At 39.5% G+C, this 22,378-nt stretch overlaps 1 protein-coding gene across 1 annotated transcript in view; it reads left to right on the forward strand.

Moving 5' to 3' along the window:
• CSMD1 (CUB and Sushi multiple domains 1) overlaps positions 1–22,378 on the forward strand; it is a 1,821,542-nt gene that overhangs the window by 1,722,926 nt on the left and 76,238 nt on the right. The window contains exon 50 of the mRNA XM_036838958.1: positions 15,924–16,109. Coding sequence (XP_036694853.1) covers positions 15,924–16,109 — 186 coding nt within the window. The remainder of the gene's footprint in view (positions 1–15,923; positions 16,110–22,378) is intronic.

The raw sequence follows: 22,378 nt of genomic DNA on the forward strand, positions 1-22,378 counted from the left end.
TCTGGTGCTCAGTGCTTTCAGTGTGTTGGGCTCGGCGCTGATTCTCCTGAGCCTGGAACCTGGTGTGGCTCTTTGAGGAGGCACTGGGGCACCGGGCACAGCCAGCGTCGGGCTCCAAGTCCCCCCACTTTTGGCCCAGAACTCCTAATTTCTCTTGATGGTGGCATGAGGGATCTGAGGGATTCACTATGAAATGTTTCCTCTGTATTTGTGATGGAAGGGAAAACATTCCTTCATACTGTTTAGTTTTTAGTTGACCTTAATCTAGAGAGTTGAAGAATGCTTCCCTTTATATTAAATCTGAAGGAAAGTTATTTTTTTTCACAGTGAAAGAGAGCTCAAGTCCTGATAACGTGCCCGATGTTTTGCTGTGTGGCTTATACTGTACATTCTGCCACATTAGCCTGTAAGGAACTTTGATGTTTCTCCTTTTACAGATGAGGAATCAAAGCTCAGCTAAGTTAGGTAAATTTCCAAGTCGTAAACAGACAAATAACAAACTCAGACTCTCCTAGGTCTGAATCCATGTTCTTTCAACTCTCAGCCTTGTTTCCTATAGCGTTTTAAGTTGAGATTGATTTGGAATCATGGCACAAGCTTTCATTCCACATCCACGTGTGCACAGTGGTAATGTTTCCACACCAGTGCTCACCTTTGGGTGATGGGCATGAAGCAAAGACGTGGACCGGGCTACACAGGACGTTCAGATTTGCTTTGTGTCCTGAAAACATGCCTGGAAACCTAACGATGCTCAGCATGGCCTCGAAAGGCTCCCTGGACTTGTTCCCTGAAATAAACGTTCATGGGGGCTGCCATGCTCTCCTTGTGATGATCACATTATGTTACATGATTCCAACATGCTGAAAATGGTGATGAAGTTTTATTTAGAAGGTAGTGGCAGAGATGACTTGTTCTTTGTGATGCAGACATTTTTGAGCCTAATTTTATCCCCTGTTAAATATTGTTTTAAATGTGAACTTATTTATTCATTTTGTATATCACCTATATTATTACTAAAAAGAGACTGGTAGTTTCTACAGAACAAGTTGATGGAGATGGGATTAGATAACTCTTTGCTAATCAAACTCAAAATGCTTGTAAACCATCCTGCACTATTCATGCCTGAAGCAAGTATAACTCATTAGCTGAGGGCGTGGTCTCTTCTGACCCATTAACAAAGATATGCAAGGCTCATTAATTAAATCCAACAGTGTTCCTGGCTTTTGTCCCCTGGGAGGTGCTTATTACAAGACACACTCTTGAGCCATAATATATTCAAATGCCACTTTTACCGAGGTCCTCATTAGGCCGATCATGAAAATGTCACCTTGGGTCTGCTTGAGTGATTAATGGAATGTCTGCTGTTTAAAGATGGCGGCCTAGTAATGACTCAGTTTTACTCATGGGATCTCAGATGGTTCAGAACTGGACCCCAGTACAAGGTTAGACCCATTAACAGCCATGCAAACATTTATCTATGTTTTAAAATGTTTGTTAAACAAAATAATTTTATGTTGACTTTTAAAAATAAAATAATGGACTGCTGAGAGTCAGAGAACATGCTTGCTGCTATACCACGCTTAGATAATACCACACAAATTCAGAAAATTTGTAAGAGGGAGCTAGATCTTCCTTTGTACTTTCACTTGCCATACTCATTTTGTGATGGTTTAGAAATCACGCTGTACAGCAATGTGGAGGGAAGGGAGTGGATGATAGGACAGACACGTCTGTCTTGTGTGTGCTGAGGAAGACTTTGGGTAGAATCCTGAACATTTAGAGATAAGGCTGTAGAGATAACGTAGTTCAGCTTCTTCATCTTACACGTGAAAATGCTTAAGCCAAGATGATAACTGTTAAAATATTTGCGGAATTTAATGGACTTCAGAGCTGGAATTCGTGGCCACGAGAACCACTGGTGTCAGTGTTCACAGGGACGACTCCAGGTTTGCATCTGCAGGGAGCCTTTCACTATAACACAGATGCTACCTCGGGTTTAATCTCTTACGGAATCTTTTTTATGCTTAAGAAAAGCGTGACTTGGCCAGTTATGCTGAATACCTATGACCATCAGGAAGATAATGACTTTAAATGATCAATTTGCTCTATTAAATATCAACTGTGTAACTATGGTCCTGCTCAAAAGGGGGAAAAACAAAAGTATTTTGTCTGTATACCTCAAGAATATTTTTCACTATTTATGTTAGAATTAAGTTATTATCAGGAAACTCTTATTTTAGAAAAAAGAATCACTAATAATTAAATCATAAACCATCAAATATTTCCTTATCTTCCTCTCTTCCCCTCCTTTGTGTTTATTTTTGTGGATGTCAGATTGGAAAGGACACGGACCAACATGCCAAGTGACCTGAAATCTAGTTCTGTCTTTTCCAAATTTAACAAAAGGAGTCAATTTAAAAATTCCAATTAAAAGTTGTATTAGCAAGCCAGCTGGTTGTGTTGAAGACTCATGGGCTCTTTTTCAAAGAGAGATGAGAGGCATTTATCTGCCTTTTCAGCTTCACGTTCCACTCACTCCCAGGGGCCTTTCGTGTTGCTTAACTTAGAGTTTAGCTCCATTATATGTAAAATGGGAAATAGTATTGTTTTGCCTTCCCCAAATTATGTAATAATTTTATAATTCAAACTAAATAATAGGAAAGGAAACAAATAGACGATATTATTTGAATTGTTTACTGTAAATAAAACTTTTAAAGTAGAACCTTAACATGTGAGCTCGTGAAGACATTTCTGGGGAGAAATAAATTCCCCAAATGTCTAAGGACACAAATTCTGTTTTCTTTCAATGAGCCTAACTCTATAATGTGCTGATATATTTTAATCTTCCAACAAATTAGCTCCATGGTACATATTTTAATCAATTATGGATTAGTAATAAACAGTGACAAGTCTTTTCACAAGAAAGGTTGAGTGGATGTTAAGAATGTTTTATTCCTTAAACATTGTTAATAGATTATACAACACTTTGTTCAGTTCATGGCCTTAGCCGTGTAGTCTCGTATTGGAGCTGAACATCGGGAGATTCAGAGAGTGCGTTACGGAAGGCTGCAGTAAATACGAAAAATTCTTCTTGCTCTACCCTTACCAACCCACCCCGCCATCCTTTCCTCTGTGTCCCAGACTCACGGGACCGACGGTCTAACTAAAATACTTATTGTACCTTCTGATCTCAAAAAGACAACTCATTTTTTCCCCTCTAATCTGCTTTCCTGGGGTTTATCCTGTCTCAGAAAATGGGCCCTCAGTCCAGCCAGCTGCTTAATTCACTTCCCTCTCTTGCTTCCACCTGAAGTCCTACCTATAACCACCACGTCCTCTTGAATCTAGCCACTGAGGGTGTGTCGGGCCCATCCACCTCTTTATGTCCTCTTCATGGGGCACACAAGAGGCTTTCCCTGACCACCTCTCAACTCATCCTGGGGACAGTAGTCAGGATGATCTGACCGAAACACAAATGGGCTTGTGTCATTGCCCAGCTCATCCTTTGCAGGACGTCCTGGAAGACCCAGCATGGAGTCCAAACTCTTCACCACTAATAACGTGTTCTCTGACTCCCTCCCAACCATCCTTCCGACCAACCGTTCGCTATGCCAGCCTTGCCCACTCCCCAGGATTTCACCTGCACTTTTTTGCCTCACCTGGCTTCATCCTCTAAAGAATGGTGCTAGTCAGGGCCACTGGCCTGAGGGCTGGTGCTTCAATAGGGAGACCTTTCCTGGGCCCTTCTGCCTTAATTTAAATAGCGATCCTTATTTTCCCCTTTGTTTCAGCACCTTGTTCTGAACCTTCGTGACACTAGTTACAGTTTTTACAATATAATTATATATTTGGGAGCTTATTTGTCTCATGACTCCCTCCCTGGTTGACTATAAGGTTCAAGAGGGAAAGGACAAGGTTGGTTTAACCACCATCCTTCACACCATGCACAGCATGGGGCCTGGCACATAGCTGACCATAAAAATCTGTCAAGTGAATAAAGTAACAAATTGTACTTGTTTTTTGATTGGCAGGATGTGCAAAATATCTCTTAGATATATCCCAAAGCCTCCCAATGAACAATATGAGATTGTTTATGTAGAGCTATTTGCCCAAAGTGAAAATTATCCTAAATGTTCTATAAAGGGACTGATTCTAAAGTCCGTTTCTCCAAAAGCTCTGTCAGCTCATCAGCATGCAGAATATATTGAGTAATTATTTCTACTTTATCGGTCTCACTGAAGTGCAGTAATGCTCAAGTTAGATAAAGTTAAAGATGATCAAATTGGAGGGTATTTCTTCTCAGGAAGAGATTCAATGTCATATATGCTGTGTCATGAACAAAATGACCATTTGCCATAACCTAAAATCTATCACAAAGCATGGCTGAGTTCATTTAGAACTTCAACCAAATTAAGTTTGCTTTATAATTGTGTAGATATAACTATCTGAATATATGGCTGAATAATTATATGTTATTAGAGCATGCAGACAAGTTCACTTTCCTGATATGTAGGAAAACATGTAGAAACTGCAGGATTATTCTTCATCTAAACATAGCTCTATTATAAGTAGCTATATTAATGGTTCTAAAGAAAGACTTATTTAAAATACAATCCTACAAATTTCACAGGATCTATATATTTTATCATGAGCAAGTTAACTCTCTTTCCTGAGTATCATGCTGTTGATTTTCTTGCTAAATCATAGTAAATAAATCCTTTTTTTTTCTCCCATTGGGTACTTTCCAAAAGACAATATCAATAATGTTTTTTCTTGAACATGATTGAATAGAATCAAAAGATTCTAAACTTGGAAAGTACTTCAAAAGCTTTCTACCCCAATGAGCTGCAGTTGTAGATAGTATATTGGTTGTGATACATTCATATTAGGATTTGAATTTGGTTCCACCATTTATTAATTATGTGAACTTAGGCAAATTATTTAAGCTCTTTGAGTCATACTTTCCTTTTTCTGCAGTAATCTTGTCTGACTAGAGAACCAAGAAGATTAACTGAGAAAATGCATGTAGATTGTGTTAGACACAATACCAAACACAATTTCATAGACATGATTATGAGAAAAATAGTCAATTTTTGCTTTACATAATGTATGTCAAGTAGGATTAGATTTTGCTTCTCAGTTTACACAAAATTGAAGGGGTTGGAAAATGATCACATGTGGAATGGAATCAATGTGCTGGCAATCAATAATTTGGAAGATGTCCTTTTTGCTTACCTTTGTCTCATTAGAAACCATTCTGAAGTTTGGGTTAATTTTAATTTAAATGCATCAAAGATGGCATTTCTTAAAAATAACTACATAGAATTTCAGATAGAGTTCCAGACCATAAATTTTAGATTTATAATTTTCATCAAAATAATATAGTCAATTAAAATATTCAAAATTAAAATATAATATTTAAACTTAATAAGCTTAAGGTGAAAGGTTTCCTTACCCTTTGTTGTTCAAATTATGACCTAAGTAAATCAAAATTTACTTAAAACAAATCTACGTAAATACTGAAATTGTCATGATAATTTTTTAAGAACTTTAAACAGCTACCTTTTATGATATAATTTTTTCCATTTCCTAGAAATAAAGTATTTATTAAGCACTATGATATTTAAGACAGTGGGAAGGGTGAAAAGATGTATAACATGTTCTGTCCTATAAGGATTTTATACCATTAGTAACGTGGGCACCACTCAGGTAAGATGTGCACATATAAGTGGAATAGATGGCAAATGTTCAGCTATAACAGGGTACATGGTGACAAATTCTAAAATTCTTTGCTATGACAGACATCACCAATCTATCACAGAACCCTTTCTTGTTCAGCCTCAGAATCATTTCTAAAAGGAGGTTCTGACTTCCATGTCTATGAACATGGAATAGATATACTTTTCTCTATTTCACCTCCTAAGTACAACAAGTATCCCTGGACATCATATAATATATATATATGAAAACTCTGAAAGGTGGAGAGGTGGTGGTAGAATGGCTTAGGCACCTCAGAACCAAAAGAATGACTCAGTGGTGAGTTCCCTGGGTTCTCTTTTCTACCTCAAATGTTCCTGAATGGATGCTTGAGAAGACAGTCCTTGAAACACCAATGGAAATAGACAAAAATCCCCAATAAAAGCCTGCTCTTCCTGCCAAAAGACCAGGAAAGGGCAGTCAGACAAGACAGAAAATGTTTTGTCAGTAATGATTCTTCTCCATCCAAACCCCACAGAGGAAACTGTGGCCATAAACTGCCCCCTGCCAATGCAAAGAGTGAGTGGAGAGCCCCCCAGGCTGTCTGCGATGCCCCCACCTTTCCCAATGGGTGGTGTCTGTGGAGGCTGAGTGAGGGGCTGTGGCTTCATCCCTGCTGGGCAGTCAGTGATACCACTTGGGAAACTGGGCTCCCTCCCCACCTGGTGGGGATGAGCTGTCCCTCCCCCTGCTTACTGGGTGGTATCAGAGGATGCACATTGGAGAGGATGCACAGAAATATTTCCACTCCTCAGCTGTAGCAAGGCCATCCCTCTACCAGGTCAGTGAGGTCACATGGGGAGCCCTGCAGAGGCACCTCCTCCCTCTCACAGCCAGGGAAGTAGTGATGTTGACCTGGAGGAGAGTCTGAATTCCCACCCTGCCCAGCAAGGACCCCACCCTCCTGGACTATCACTGCTACCTGGCAGGAAGGAGGTTGAAGCTCCCTTCACCAACTGGAACAACGTCAGGCAGGGTCTAGCAAAACACAAGATTTAAATAAGAGCCAGAGCCTTATAACGTAATACCCAAAATGCCCAGGTGCTAATGCAAAATCACCTACCATACCAAGAAAGTGGCGGATAACAAACTAAATAGATGAGACAATGGAAGCCAATGCCAGATGACACAGATGCTAGAACTCTCTGGCCAAGATTTTAAAGCAGCCTTCATAGACATGCTTCCATGAGAAGTTATGAGCCTGCAGAATCAACTAGAAAATAGAAAGTCTCAGCAAAGAAATAGAAGATATGAAGAGAAACCAAATGGAATGAGTAGAACTAAAAAATACAACTGAAATTAAAAGCTTGGTAGGTGGACTCAAGAGCTGAATGAAGATGACAGGGGAAAGTACCAGTGAATTTGAAGATAGAAAAATAAAAATTACACTTTGAACAACAAAAAGAAAATATACTTGGAAACAAAACGAAAGGAAAAAAAGAACTTCAGAGAATGTGAGACTAAAACAAAAGACCTAACATTTGTGTCATCAGAGTCCCAGAAGGAAAGGAGAAAGCAGGAGAGCCTGAAAAAAACTTGAGGAAAAATGGCTGAGAACTTCTCAAATTTGGCAAAATATGTGGACCTAACAGATTCAAAAAGTTAAGTGAATCCCAAATACCAGAAACTCAAAGGAATGCATACCAAGGCACAAGATAGTCAAACTTCTGAAAACTAAAGGCAAGAAAACAAATCTTGAAAGTATCCAGACAGAAACAATGGATTACCTATAGGAAAATAAGATCTAAATTACAGTAGATTTCCCATCAAAAACGTGGTGGTCAAAAGGAAATAAAACAACATTCTTCAAGCGCTGAAAGGAAAGAACAATCAATTCAGAATTCTATAGTTAGCAAAAATACCCTTCAGGAATGAAGGGGAAATCCAGACATTACCAAATGCTGAAAAACTAAGAGAATTTGTTGCCAGCAGACCTACGTTAGAAGCAAGGCTGAAAGAAATTCTCTAAACACACAATAACAAAAAATATAATAAACTTAGAGCATCAGGAAGGAGAAAAGAACACAAAAGAGCAAAAGTATGGGTAAATACAATGGACTTTCTCATTTTCTTTTTGAGTATTCTAAATTGTGTTTGACAACAGCAGCAAAAATTATAACATTATCTAATGTAGTTCTCAGTGTATACAGAAAAACATAATTAAAAGATATTATTAATAGGGGAGGATAAAGGGATATAAAAGAATGTAAGATTTCTACACATCCCTCAAACTGGTAAAATATCGACAATAATAGACGAGAAGTTGTGTACATATAGTTAATACCTAAAACAATGACTGAAAAAAGCTATACAAAGAGATATGCCAAAAAATAACTACTGGAGATAAACCAAAATGAAGTTCAAAAAATGTTCAAGTAACCCACAGGAAGGCAGGAAAAGAAAACAGAAACAAAAAATTAAAATGGCAGACATAAGTCTTAACATATTAATAATTACAATAACTGTAAGTGGTCTCAATGCACCAGTTATAAGACAGAGATTAGCAGAGTAGATAAAATGAATGAATGAATGAGTGGATGGATATGGTCATGTTCAAATTATGGGTGAGTCCATTTTCATTTGGTAATGAACTTTATTTAAAGAGCAAAGCACTTTGTAGATTTTAAATTTCTCAAAAAGCACTTTGAGTTTGCCCTTCTTTATACAAATGAGGAAATTGAGGATCAAAGATTTTTAAGGTATATGCTCTGGGTCATACAGATCATAGGTTACAGATTTGGGGCTGAAACTCAAGAACTACTAATCCAAAGATCATTTTTCATAAATTGTTAACGGAGAATGTCCCGAGGTTTTGCTTTAAAAGCACGTGTCGTTGTAGAGAGCAGCTTGGGAGGAAGTGCAAGGATCTCCTTGTAACAAAAGCAAAGCTTCCTATTTGAGGGAATATGTATCTTATTTATCAAGGACAGCATTTCTCTTTGTCTGGTGTGCTGGCTTCTTAGGCTGCTTTGTATTTTTCTCTTTACTTTACATCTTAATGAACTGTTACTGTTATTCCTGGTTGTTGTTATTAGTGGCTGCTTTAAAATGGGCTCCCATAGGCTTAGCAGGCCTCCTCTTGCACTTGAAGATCTGCCAGAGTCTCATTTAAATGGGGACAGAATTCTCAGCCAGCGCAGGGTGAGCGGGAAGAAAACCATGCACAGCACATCCGTCTTTCCTCAGGCGTTTCCATACCCAGCACAACACCTCCCTGTCCGGGAAGGCGCTTGATGATAAAAACCAAGTGCATTCCGACTGGAAGCCTTAGCAGCCTTCCAGGGAGCATTTAGGATGGTCTGAACCCTTCATCCTCTGAGACCATACAGCTCGTTAGAGAAGCAGCCTCAAACCCCATCCCAGATCTGTGGATTCGGAATACGCATGTTATCAACATCCCTGGGATTCATACATACTTTAAAGAAACACGGGTACAAATGCTCTTGCTAGAGGTTTGGGATTTACTGCATGGTTAATCCACAACCATATATTTCATGTTTAATTTTAGTGCTTTTATTTGGCAATTAACCCATTTGACAGCAGTTAGTACCAAAAAAGTGCGTATTTCTGGAAAACAAAGCTGTAATTTTCTGTTTCAAGAAAGTCGATAGTGAAATGTTACCATCACAAAATATGTGTATATGTTGAACATCCACCCAAGAAGAGGCATCTTGGTGATAATCTGATGCCATGGACACCAGAAGGCACTGCTGAAGCCCTATTGATATTTATTTCAAAGTTACTAGTAATTTTAGGAAGGCTGTGCCCAAGGTAATACTTACACAGACAGCTGCAGAAACTGCATTCCCATGTCTCTGGGAAGCAGGACTTTACTTCAGATAAATACTTGCTAAGTTTAAAAAAAAAAAAAAAAACTCTTCCACCCAGTAATACTACCAATCAGAGTAAGACACATGGAATGAAACCAATCTGCTATCTTGGGCTTAAATAGGCACAGATGAGGGAGGGCATTTGTTGGAAAGACACCAAAAAACTAAGGCAAGAAAGTGAGGGTGAGCCGGCCAGGGGGAGTGGGTACTTAGGGTCAGCTGGCCACACACAGCTCAGTTTTGGGGGGAATGGAGAATTATGGGGACTCAGAAGGAGATTTTGGTTGGCCTTGAAAGCCAAAAAAAGTAGTTTGTTTAATGTTATAGGAAATAGGAAACTACTGTATAGTTTAAAAATGAGCATAAAGTTATGAAAACAATAATGAAGCCTAATCTGGCAGGTATAAAATTGAAAATAGACGATTATAATGGTCTAGGAATCTACTGAAATGCAGTAGAAGGTTCTATCTAAATTCAGCAGACATGGGTTTGAGACCTCAGTCTTTGAGTTAGTGAGTGTTAGACTTGGGACAAATTAAAAAAATCTAGCATCTGTATCTTTATCAGTAAGAAAATAGAATAAGGTCTCTTACCTAATAGGCTTGTGGTGAATAATGAATGAAAAAGCATGGTGTGAAAATGATATATAAACTGTAAGTCCTATGTAAAGTAAGATGTAGATATTGTTTCATACATGATTGTATGTACATATGTACATCTCACACATACATACATAGATATATGTACATATACAATACAAACCCACATCATTTATGTATCTTTTAAATCAGTATTTTATAAAATATTTTCATGTGCCTAGTTTTGAATTGAATTATTATACTGTTATTAAACATACACAAACATATTATGCTTATATGTTTGTATTTGAAAATTAAATGCATATAAAACCTATAAAATTCAAGTTAGAAAATAACCAGTTGGATGATAATGGGTTTTTTTAAAAATTATTTATTTATTTACTTATTTATTTTTGGCTGCATTGAGTCTTTGTTGCTGTGCGCAGGCTTTCTCTAGTTGCGGCGAGCAGGGGCTACTCTTCGTAGCGGTGCGTGGGCTTCTTATCGCAGTGGCTTCTCTTGCTGCAGAGCACGGGCTCTAGGGCGCGCAGGCTTCAGTGGTTGCAGCGCGTGGGCTCAGTAGTTGTGGCTCATGGGCTCTAGAGCGCAGGCTCAGTAGCTGTGGTGCAGGGGCTTAGTTGCTCCACAGCATGTGGGATCTTCCCCGACCAGGACTGAAACCCGTGTCCCCTGCATTGGCAGGCAGATTCTTAACCACTGAGCCACCAGGGAAGCCTGATAATGTTTTTCTTAAACTCAATTATTACTTGAAAAGTGATATGTTACTAATGGATACTACTCTGTAGTGTTTGTATGTAGATATATCCATATCCATACATATATATATATATATATATATATATATATACACATACACACACACACACACACACACACACACACACATACATATATAAAGACTCAACCTTTTTATCATTTTCACCATATGAACAACTATATAGCTTATATTTTTATTACCTGCTGTAAAGTCATTTGGCTTTCACTAGAAGCAGGCCCATGATTTCTATATTATCTGCCTCTGGTATTTTTCTCCTTAGATTATAACAAATTACTTGGCTCCAACATGATTATAAATACAAGAGCAAATGCAGGCCCTGATATATAGTAGAACCCAATAATAGATAGTAATCTAGACAATCTAGAATATTCTCATAATTTTTGACTATATGTGCACATACATATATAAAGGCACACATATATACATATAAGTCTTAATCAGAAATTCTCATATGCTTGCACTGTATACTTAAGACCCCTCAGCAATTCACAGGCCACCATTTGGGAAACTGGCTTTTTCCTTCCATGCACCTGAGGCAGAGTGTGAGAGAGGGTTGCCGTTTTCTCTTGCAGCTCAGATCCCATTCTGCACCTCTCACCACATCCTCTTCTTTACCGTGCATTTCATCTGCTGTCCATCCCTCCAGCTCCAGAACTGATCAGAGGTCCTTCATATGTGGCGTTGCTCCTGTCATATTTGATGTTCGGCTCTGTCTTTTTGATTATGATCTGGGTACCTACTGGATTACCTCCTGGATGCCCCATTTCAGACCTTATTACCTACCATGCCTCTTACCTTAACCCAGGCCACAGGAAACCCTGCTTCAGGACACATTCTCTTCCCTGTTTTTTACTATTACGGGTGGCCTTCCTCTGGGTTTGCCCTAGCCCTCCGAGTGGGGTCCAGATAACAGAAAGATAGACCATTTTGAAGTAACAGGGATGCGAACTAGGATACTGGTAATGGGAAATGAGAAAAGAGCAGAGAGTGTGAAGTAAACTTCTAAATATCCAGACAATGATTGTCAGTCAACCACATGAGAGCAGTAGGAGGAAAGAACCCTCCTACTTCCTGCTGAATCAAAGGATCTCGCTCGACTTACCGAATTACTGGGAGAACGGTTTACTGAGGCAGTCTGTCAGGACAGCTGTGTGAGGGACAGCTACCAACCTAGGATATGCACAAATCTGGCTTGAGGCGTGGGCAGAGCCCAAGTGGAAATTCAGTAGGCAGCTGGTGATAACGTGGATGTCAAGATATGAGAATCACAAGTCTAAGGCCATAGTTCAAGCCCAGGAATCACTGAGATTTTGAAGGAAAAACAAAAAAAAAAGAAAAAGAAGAACAAAGCAAATGGTGAGGCATTGGAGCCTGAGGGGCAGCAGAAAGAAGGAGCCATTGTAAGTTTCAGAGAACAAGTATTTGAAAGAAGTACGAAACAATAAGAGAAGTGTTTTAAACTTGCAGAGACAAGAAAAATTGCTCCTTTTATGGCCTTAAATATGAAAAGAAAAAATCCCACATGGATTTTGTACTACTAAAGGAGCCTGCAACAATGGAAATTGGAGTGTCTCTTCCATTTATTTGAAACCAAAATGACAACTCTCTCATGAGATATGTAATGGAAATAAACCAGCTTCCTTCTGATTTGCATTTTGCTCTCTTTTAACAAATATATTAAAAGGAGTTGTTCCTTGCAACTCATATCTTTATTTACAAAAGAAATAAGTATAAATTATGTGTGTGTATAGATGCATGCATATAAAGTTAATATATTGTCATTTACTGAGTGCCTACATGGTGTCAATACAGTGCTAATGGTTTTGTACACATTATTTCATGCAGTCGTCACAATTACCTTTGGGGTGAGTATTATTAACCTGAGAGCAATGAGACAAGTCATTAAGTAACTCAAGTCATGGAGCTGGCTAATGCCAGAGGCTAGAGCTGATTCAGATGTCTGACTTTAAAACCTGTGCACTCAAACAGAAGGTAAATTTCATGATATGAGTATGTGATCATTAGTCTGGGTTGCCAGACAATATAAAGCTATGTTAGTACAATAAAAAACAAAACAAACAAAAACACAAGAAATTTTACCCCCTTTAGCTATGCCAAAAGTAAGAAAATTCTCCAGGTTTTGAAAGTTGTATACATTTAACTAACTGACATTAAAAAATTATCTAAGGAATATCTGCCATGTAATAGTTATCATGCAGAATTTCTGGAATGAATGAATAGATGAATGAATACTGGATTTTAGCAGAAAACTGCCTTCATCCCATAAGCCTAAATTTATAAGTCTATGAGAATTGTTCCATCTATTCTTCATTGAATCAGAAGTGTAAGAATTCCATTTTTAATAGAGTGCCAACCTCTGTTTTGAGCTCTGCCACATAGCCTGATGTTAGGACACTCTAGGGTCTAAAACCTACAGCTCGAGGCCAAAAAAGATTCCCAGTTGTTGATCAGACAACATGAAGTGGGACCTTCTTAAGTCCCGGGAATCAGGGTTCACTTGTGCAATAAGCTTCCAGATTTAACAGAAGTAGTTATAAAGCTGTTCTGTTTTGGCCTCCTGGGTCTGAATCCTTTCAAGGTAGGGTTTCCTATGTGCTTGTAGAATGAATGTCATCTTTTCCATTTAACCTGCCAGAGAAATGTCATTTCATTTGGTGTTCTCCTCAGATGAGAATTGTAAGGAAGCAGGATGCTGGGCACGCTTCAGTGAGTGGCAGAGAAATTAAGGTTTGCGAGATCAAACAAATGATTATTAGAGCGAAATCTCAGAGAAAATGGTGAGGAGACAAGATATTGGCAATACTCTGAGATCTTGATCATAAAGGACATTTACCACATTCAGTAATTTGAGCTGAACATTTTGCAAAATACTTAGCAGCCTTCACACTGATACATTGCCTTGGCAAAGCAGCGGCTTTGGAAAGCCAAAGGTTATAATTCAGTTATTTTCAACACTTTGTCCAAAATGATGTCCATATGTCCATGTTTTTTTGTTTTCCATTTGCAAATTTTTATTATGCTTCACACACACCCACTCACACACACACACACACACACACACACACACATTATGTATATTTCAGATGGTTGAAATAGCTGATCATAAATTTAAGCACAAGAGAAATTTTAGAGCTTGGATTTTCCCAGAAGTTTGATTTTTATCAGCACTACATTTTCTTTTACTCCTCTGATAATTTCCCATTGCATTCATTGAAGATTTTGATAAAGAAAAAATAACAAAGACAACAACCAAAAAACTCACACTGAACCACAGGTGGCCTGGGCTCCTGTAGAGCAGAAGGTGGTCTCACTTGGGAATCAGGTCTGTTCTCCGGCCCTAGGTGTTACTTTTTCTTGTTGTTGTTGTTGTTTTTTATAAATTTATTTACTTATCTATTTTTGGCTGCATTGGGTCTTCTTTGCTGCACTCGGGCTTTCTCTAGTTGCGGCAAGCGGGGGCTACTCTTCCTTGCGGTGCGCCGGCTTCTCATTATGGTGGCTTCTCTTGTGGTGGGCACGGGCTCTAGGTGCGCGGGCTCAGTAGTTGTGGCTTGCGGGATCTAGAGCATAGGCTCAGTAGTTGTGGCTTGCGGGCTCTAGAGTGCAGGCTCAGTAGTTGTGGAGCATGGGCTTAGTTGCTCCACGGCATGTGGGATCTTCCCGGACCAGGGCTCAAACCCATGTCCCCTGCATTGGCAGGCAGGTTCTTAACCACTGCACCACCAGGGAAGTCCCTGGCCCCAGGTTTTCAACAAAGTCGCTGTGCTAACCCAGGCAAGTCATTTTATCTTTCTCTTCCTCACCTGTAAATTGTATTTTTATGTAAACTCTTTCAACCAGTCCTTCCAGCTTTATCATACTGTGTGTGTATTCTCATTGTAATCTGTGGGAAAATCTCTAAATAATCTAAATTTAAAACCTATGACGATTTAAAATCCGTAATATCTTAGGTTTTGATTGAGTAAAATAAGATCCTTAATTTAGTGATTGCAGAGCTTCCCTTTGACAAGAGCACCTGAATTGAGAGTGTTATTGTGAATTCCTTCTTATCCCCTTGCATTACTCTGTGTTCCTTACTGTAACCTATTTAACTTGAGAATTGTTTTTGTTTGTTTGTCTCATAACAGATAAGTCTGGATCAGAGCTAGTAAATTTAAGAAGGAAGTGCTCATATTGACCTCTCCCTCCATCTTACTAGTTTTTAAAAATTTCTTTTTCATTCATACCCCTTTCTTGCCTGACCTTTCACGTAAAAGCTAGCCTGCGTATCTCTGTAGGACCAAGCCTTCTGTTCTAAGACCTCCCCTTAATTCCTTAGTTCCGCAGACCTGCTTTCTGACAGATAATTTATAACTAATACATTTTATGACAATGGATGCTTTGATGCTCTTAGCTAAGGTAATATTTACCGTTTAACAGAATTTCCTGGTGCTTTAAGGAAAATGAGTCTTTGGCGAGTTGGTGGACGGGAAGACTTAAGCTGGGGGAGGTTTTTGAGACCTGAGGTGGGTGATTCTTTACTCTGATTCATATGAAGTCTCGAAACCAAGGGGTCAATATGGTGATACATTTGTGATGGTAAAGATATTATTCTATGCTTTCTTTCTAGTATTAAATAAAGTAGAATGCATCACACTGTTCTCTTGACCACGGCCATATGATAAGGCGTGTCCATGTGATTAAACTGCGTGAGAGCCGTCAGACATACCTTCTGGAATAATAAATGTAAAGATACTGTATTTTGACCCATTTTCCATTGTTTCTCATTCACTCTTAAGACCTTTACAACTTTGGAAACGTGCATACTTATGACACACGTGAGAAATGCAAATATCTAACAGTTTTTATACGTCTTTGAGATGAAAAATAGAAAAAGGAAAGAAGAAAATTTCATAACGTCTGTCAGAATAACCCTGTGCTTGCTTCATTTCTTTTCAGCTGTGTCCTGTGGAATCCCGGAGTCCCCAGGAAATGGTTCATTCACGGGGAATGAGTTCACGTTGGATAGTAAAGTGACCTATGAATGTAACGAGGGCTTTAAGCTGGACACCGGTCAACAGGCTACAGCTGTGTGTCAAGAAGATGGATTGTGGAGTAACAGGGGGAAGCCCCCAACGTGTAAACGTAAGTGTTCTAACGCTCATGCCCGTCTTTGCAGATTCAAAGAGGAACGGAATGTGCTGATGAGAACTCTAGGCTCCAAAGTGCGAGATCCTCTCCCACAGCGTGTGAGGGCTCGTCTCTGGCAGTGTGGTCATGTTAACGCCAATTTATTCCATATCAGCCACTCTGACCATTTACCATAAGCTCTGCAGTCTTGAAGGTGAGTCATATGGAATCATGCTGGTTCCATCAGCACCTAGACCATGAAATCTACACAGCAAATCCTGACTCTGCTGCCATTTTCAATTTGGAGGGATGCAATCAAGAGGATATTGAGACATTAAGCACTCTACACAAAACATTAAAACGTAATTCAACATGAGCTTCCTCTGCATCTCCCATCTCACTGTAAGTTCCATGAGGTTCAAGGCAATGCATGGTCTATTTTTTTATCACCTGCTCTGCGTAACACACTGATGCTCAATAAATATATCACTGATTTGTGAAGTGGGGTAAGTTTTCTGGAAAGCTATTTACAGTATATAATAATATTCTTAAAAGGGTCAAAATTTGGGTTCATTCTCAAACTCGTCTTAAAAAATAATAAAGTCCATAACACAGAGCCAAAAAGAACAAAAGTTGACACACACACACACACACACACACACACACACACGTACATGCCCACACACACAGTTTATACCAAGAGTTTCATTGCTGCTATACAAAACTGCCTCAAATTGGAAATAATCTAACTACCTAGTTTCTAAAAATTGAAAACTATGTAGTATTTCTACATATACAATATTTTTGCTCTTAAGATATTTGCAAAATAGATCTCATGGGCTTCTATTATAATATTAATTTATTGACTTTTTTGTGTATAGTGTTTTGGTCATGTTAAAATTATTTGAACATTTTAGGTATGAACATATAAATGTTTACAAAAAATAACCGACTTTCCTCCATACTTTTTATTTTCCTTGCCGTCGTTTTAATCTATTTTTTTCTTTTTTGCAAATAATTATTGCATTCCTGAGAGTCAATAAGGCACTGTTGAGACAATCTCTACCCCTCAACTCCTGGCAACCACTAATCTTTTTACTGTCTCTATAGTTTTGCCTTTTCCAGACTGTCGTATAGTTAGAATCACACAGTAGCCTTTTCAGATTGGCTTCTTTCACTTAGTAATATGCATTTAAGGTTTTATCATGTCCTTTCATGACCTGATAGCTCATTTATTTTTTAGCTGAATAATATTCCATTGTCATATGAACCACCATTTGTATCCATTTACCTGCTGAGTGACATCTTGGTTGCTTCAGAGTTTTGGCAGTTATGAATAAAGCTGCTGTAAACATCTGTGTATAGGTTTTTGTGGACATAAGTTTTCAAATCCTTTGGGTAAATACCAAGGAGCATGATTGCTGGATTATATGACAAGAGTATGTTTAGTTTTGTGAGAAACTGCCAAACCGTCTTCCAACGGGGCTGCACCTCCTGCATCCCCGCGAGCAGTGATGAGAGTTCCCGTTGCGCCACATCCTCACCAGCACTTGCTGTTGTCAGTGCTCTGGATTTTGGTCCTTCTCATAGGTGTGTAGTGGTATCTCCTTGTTTTTGTTTGCATTTCCCTAGTGACATTTGATGTGGAGCATCTTTTCATATGCTTATTTGCCATCTGGAGCCTGGTCTCCAGAATTCCAAAGCAGGTGGTTTACATCGGCCAATAAGTGGATTGGCGTCATAGAAATTCAACACAAGGGTTAGCTACGTGACAATTATGAGAAAAAAGAAGCACAGCATAGCTTTTTAAGTCCTGATTTGAGGATAGAGAAAGAGAGAAGCAGTTTCAGAGAGAGGGAAGCAGACAACGTGTCTTGGATTCCACCAGTAAAGTGTGTGAGGTCTCTCCTCTGGGCACAGGGCGACCAGGGAGTTGCTCTTAGCGGGAGGCCTGCACACGCCCTAACTCATCCCTGCTCTGCCAGGACATCGCCTGGTCGTCTGCACGGTGCCTTAGACAGATGGCCTGATGTAAACACTGCGGGGAGAGGTGACAGACACAGAGGAAGTAACGAGTGTGCCTGGACGGGGGTCAGTCTTTATGGAGGAGACAGCGCTGCCACAGAGACTGAGCTTGGTCTGGTGGGATGAAAGCGATAATCAGAACCACCTTTCTGAGCGGTAACTCTAAACATTTGTCTGTGTTACATCATTCAATGATAATAGTAGTCCTCTGGAGAAGGTATTGTTTTCTTCATCTTACTGACTTAATACAAAGTAAGTAACTGAGATATACAAAATTCACAATTTGCAACCAGATACATTTGATTGGTCACGTCATAAAAGCATCTGGAGAAGTGTTTGGTTATAGCCGAAGTGCCCTGTTGGAGGTCCCCTGCTGCCACCGGTAAAGCTGTGCGGTGATCGTTTGGTTGGGTCCCAATGCTTTGGGCGTCGTGAAAGCACAGTGGTTGTGACGTTGCCAGGACCTGCCTAGGGATGCGCTGCACTGTGGTGGAACATGAGCCAAGGCTCTGCATTCCACTAGCCCACAAAGAGGTAGTTTAAGTATTAAAGAGATTTCATGATCAGTGGGGTTAGTGTGAGGAGATAGTATATGAGAGTCCCTGCAGCTCTGAGAAATGCCCAGAGACTGGGGCAAAAGAGAACACAGAGGAGAGCACGGGAGCAGAAGCCAGGCTGTGCGTCTGAGGGCGCTCTGGGCTACCCACATCCTGGCGGGGGGATGGAGCTCAGGACAGCAGTCTGGACACTCCCTCAGCCCCTCCTCACTGCCTCTCCTCCTCCCGTCCCACTTCCATGCACGCCAAGTCACCTCCTCGCACACCCGTGAAGTGACCCCCATTCATCTCCCTCCACAATCTCCTCTCACACAGCCAGCTCATCTTTAAGCATACGGAAATCACAACATGACACTTCGCTGCCTAAATCCTCCCAAGAGTTCTCATGGTGATTAAGATAAAATTCGCAAACTCTTTATTTTGAACTCACTTCTCCACAAGGCAGATATTATGGAGAGTCCACCTGGGAACGTGACCCAGCTTGTGGATGAGTCTGGTGCTCACACCATATGGATGAGAGCTCATGTAAGACTAGTCTTGGACCCCTGTATCTTCCAGGCTGGATTCCCAAAGCCTTACACAAATTAACCCATTTAATCCTTACGAGGAATGCAGTTGTGGTATCACATCACTTAGTTGCAAACCAGGAAGAGATGTGTTAAGGTGGCCAGACTCACAGACAGAGTCGCCAAGTCAGGATTTGGTTCCAGGAAACCCGAGCAGAGAGCCCTGTTCCTAATCTCTATGCTGTTCTGCCTCTTGGAATTGATTTCTCTCATGATTTGTAAGTCTTATATATTATAAAACTGAGACCAGAGACAGAAAAAAAATGGTGCATCTTTAATCTAGCATGTAATTCATTCCAAAAAGTATTCAATAGCTGATGGTAGGGGAGGGAGTCACCTTTTGTTTGAGGATTGTAGCAGAACCAAATGATTTCAAAGACAATGTATATTTATGTCTAAAATTTTCTGGAAAAATCAGGAATGAGAGGCCTTTGTCAGTTCAAAGGCAAATGTTACATCAATTAAGAGAACTACTTCATGTTTACATAAAGAGTAATATTATAGCACGTAAGGTGGATTAATTTATACATATATTTGATTTTTTTCTGTTTTAAATGCACATCTAGATGTACAACAGCTTTAAAGTTATAGTGAAAAAAATTAAATAACAAAATTGCTTTTTACATACAAATGAGGTTCCCAGTCTGAGAAATTTATAGTATATTCAGTTAAATGATTGTTAAATGGGAAAAATCAATTTACATTTTAAAACCTTTTTTGATACTGACTGCTACTTGTTCAGTAGGACAGGAAAATATAACATTTATAATAAAATGGGAAATCGACCTTAAATTTTCTGAGTATCATCTTAAACTTTCAAATATTTTCCCCATTGTTTATTAGACTTTATAAAAGGAAGAAATGGACAGTTCATTAAAATTCCCTGGTGTTCAAAGCCTGGAAAAATCCATTTAATTTTTTGAGGGGGAGTTGTTTTTTTCACTTAATTTAAATTAAAGAAATTGAGCCGACTAAGCATAAAACTTTACCTCTGAGTCAAAAAATTTGGTTACTATTAAATTCTCAGATGTATATTTCCCAAAGGCCAATTCCTATGTTGGTATGACAGTTTTATAAGTTTCTTTACCAACTGAATAATATGTAGATCAGTACACTGAACCTCAAGAGATAAGAAACACTTCAGCTTTGATAAGTAGTAAATGTAAATGGTAAATAAACTTAGCTCATTTCACCCTTGGGTTTACTAAAATGAAGGTTGTAATAAATAACTGTTTCAGTTTACATATGGCCCACAATCGTACAAATCTCCAAGGCAGATGTTTGAGCCTCATTTCTTTTCATTTTAATTATTTACTGAGACTGGATTTGGATCATTGAAGATATGATTCATGCTAGAGCCATAATAAAGCAAGGGAGAGTTATTGGTACGAATGTCCCAGGTCTACTAGTTGGACAAATGATGAGTAGATATGTATCACGTCCTCTGCATTCAGGAGAAAAGAAAACCATTAAGATTACCTTCCAACAACAAACAAAATCAACGTTGAAATCCCAATACGTAGAGGCTTTTTTCTTTTTCAGTTAAAGGTATTAGAGAAGCAAGTTTGTCATTAATAATTTATTAAGGACCTACTATGCCCTGGGCTCCATGAGTACTTTTAAGTGATTAAATGCAATGTGTATACATTTCAGGAAAGAAGGAGCAAGTTAAAATAATATGAAATAGATTTATATAACCTGTAAATAGCCCAATCATAGAACATCTAAGATTGCACATAAATTATCTATTTACACATATGTACGTCTGTACTCATCTACATGTAATATATTTATACATATAATCATATATAATACACATGTACATGTGCATACATATATAAGTAAATTATACACATACATATTTTTATATGTGCATGCATATATGTGTGTTTGTATTATAATATTATAAAAATGTTGGGGATATATATTTATCCCCTTAGTCCCTCAAAAAATGGCCTTATGGTACTTATGTTTCTTTATTAACTATTTCTATGTTCATGGTATAGTTCAGGTTATTCTTTTCATTTAACACCTGGACCAGCGTCATTTAATCATAAATCATATTGTTAAACCACAGTGTTACGAGACCAAGTATGCACCAGCGTTGTTGAGTTTCTCTCTGTTCCAGGCATTGTGCAGAGCATTTCACGTGGGTTCCACCTTTGAGTCCCTGTAACAAACTTGAAGCACTGTCATTATTGCCATCCCGTAGGTGGGAGCTACTGACCAGAGGCGTAAGTGACCACCCAGGGCTGCAGGGAGGCCCATGCCAGAGTCAGGCCCTCTGCTGCCGGCCCCGTGGTGCTTGACCACTGTGTCCTGCACGTGCAACTGCTGTAAAGGGTCCTTCTTGCCTATACTGTGCATTGACAAGAGATTTCAGTTAAGATGTTAGCAAAGCTGATGAAGGAAGGCCAGGCCACCCCGATCTAAATGCATAGTCATCGTGCAAACTACAAATGCATTTCTGAAAGCATATATTAAAGCTCAAAAATAAGTGTGAGATGTGAGACACTTACCTCTGTCTTCCAAGGCTGCGATCAGCTATGAAAATACAGCCCAGACCAAAGGGTGGTTTAATTCCTCAGCCGGCAAGATGGGCGGGTGACCCAAGGGGAAGTGCCCCTCTGCACCGTCCAGCCCTGTCCCCAGCCTGCTGAGATCTGCCCCTGTGCCCGGGGAACAGAGTGGGCAGCTGGATGCCCACCCACCCCAGGGTCAGGCGTTCATGGGTTCCGGGTGCTGCACGAGCCCCACGAAGCGGTGAGCGGCTTGGTGAGCGCTGGACGGGTCCACCTCCTGGCCGTCCGAGGCAGCACTTTGCAGGGTGGGCTTGTGCTGCTCTGCACAGGGTGAGGACTCGGCCTGCCAGCGGAGGCCGCTTTCTGGGAGCATCAGACGGTGACAAACCTCACTGTCGTATGTTCTGTGGGGACAAAGTGTTTTAAGGCTGTAGATCACAATTGTGCAAACTTTTTACGTCTTTTGGGATTGTAGTGCTTTGGGGGAGTTAAGCTATTTAAAGGACCCAGATTCTGTCATTTCAGATGTGTTTTTGGCCCATTATTTTCAGGGCCAACTGTATAATCTTTCCGTCTCTTTCATTTTATTTCACTTCCAAAGATTGAACACGAGT

The sequence above is a fragment of the Balaenoptera musculus genome, chromosome 21 (assembly GCF_009873245.2).
Source record: "Balaenoptera musculus isolate JJ_BM4_2016_0621 chromosome 21, mBalMus1.pri.v3, whole genome shotgun sequence".
Lineage (NCBI taxonomy): Eukaryota > Metazoa > Chordata > Mammalia > Artiodactyla > Balaenopteridae > Balaenoptera > Balaenoptera musculus.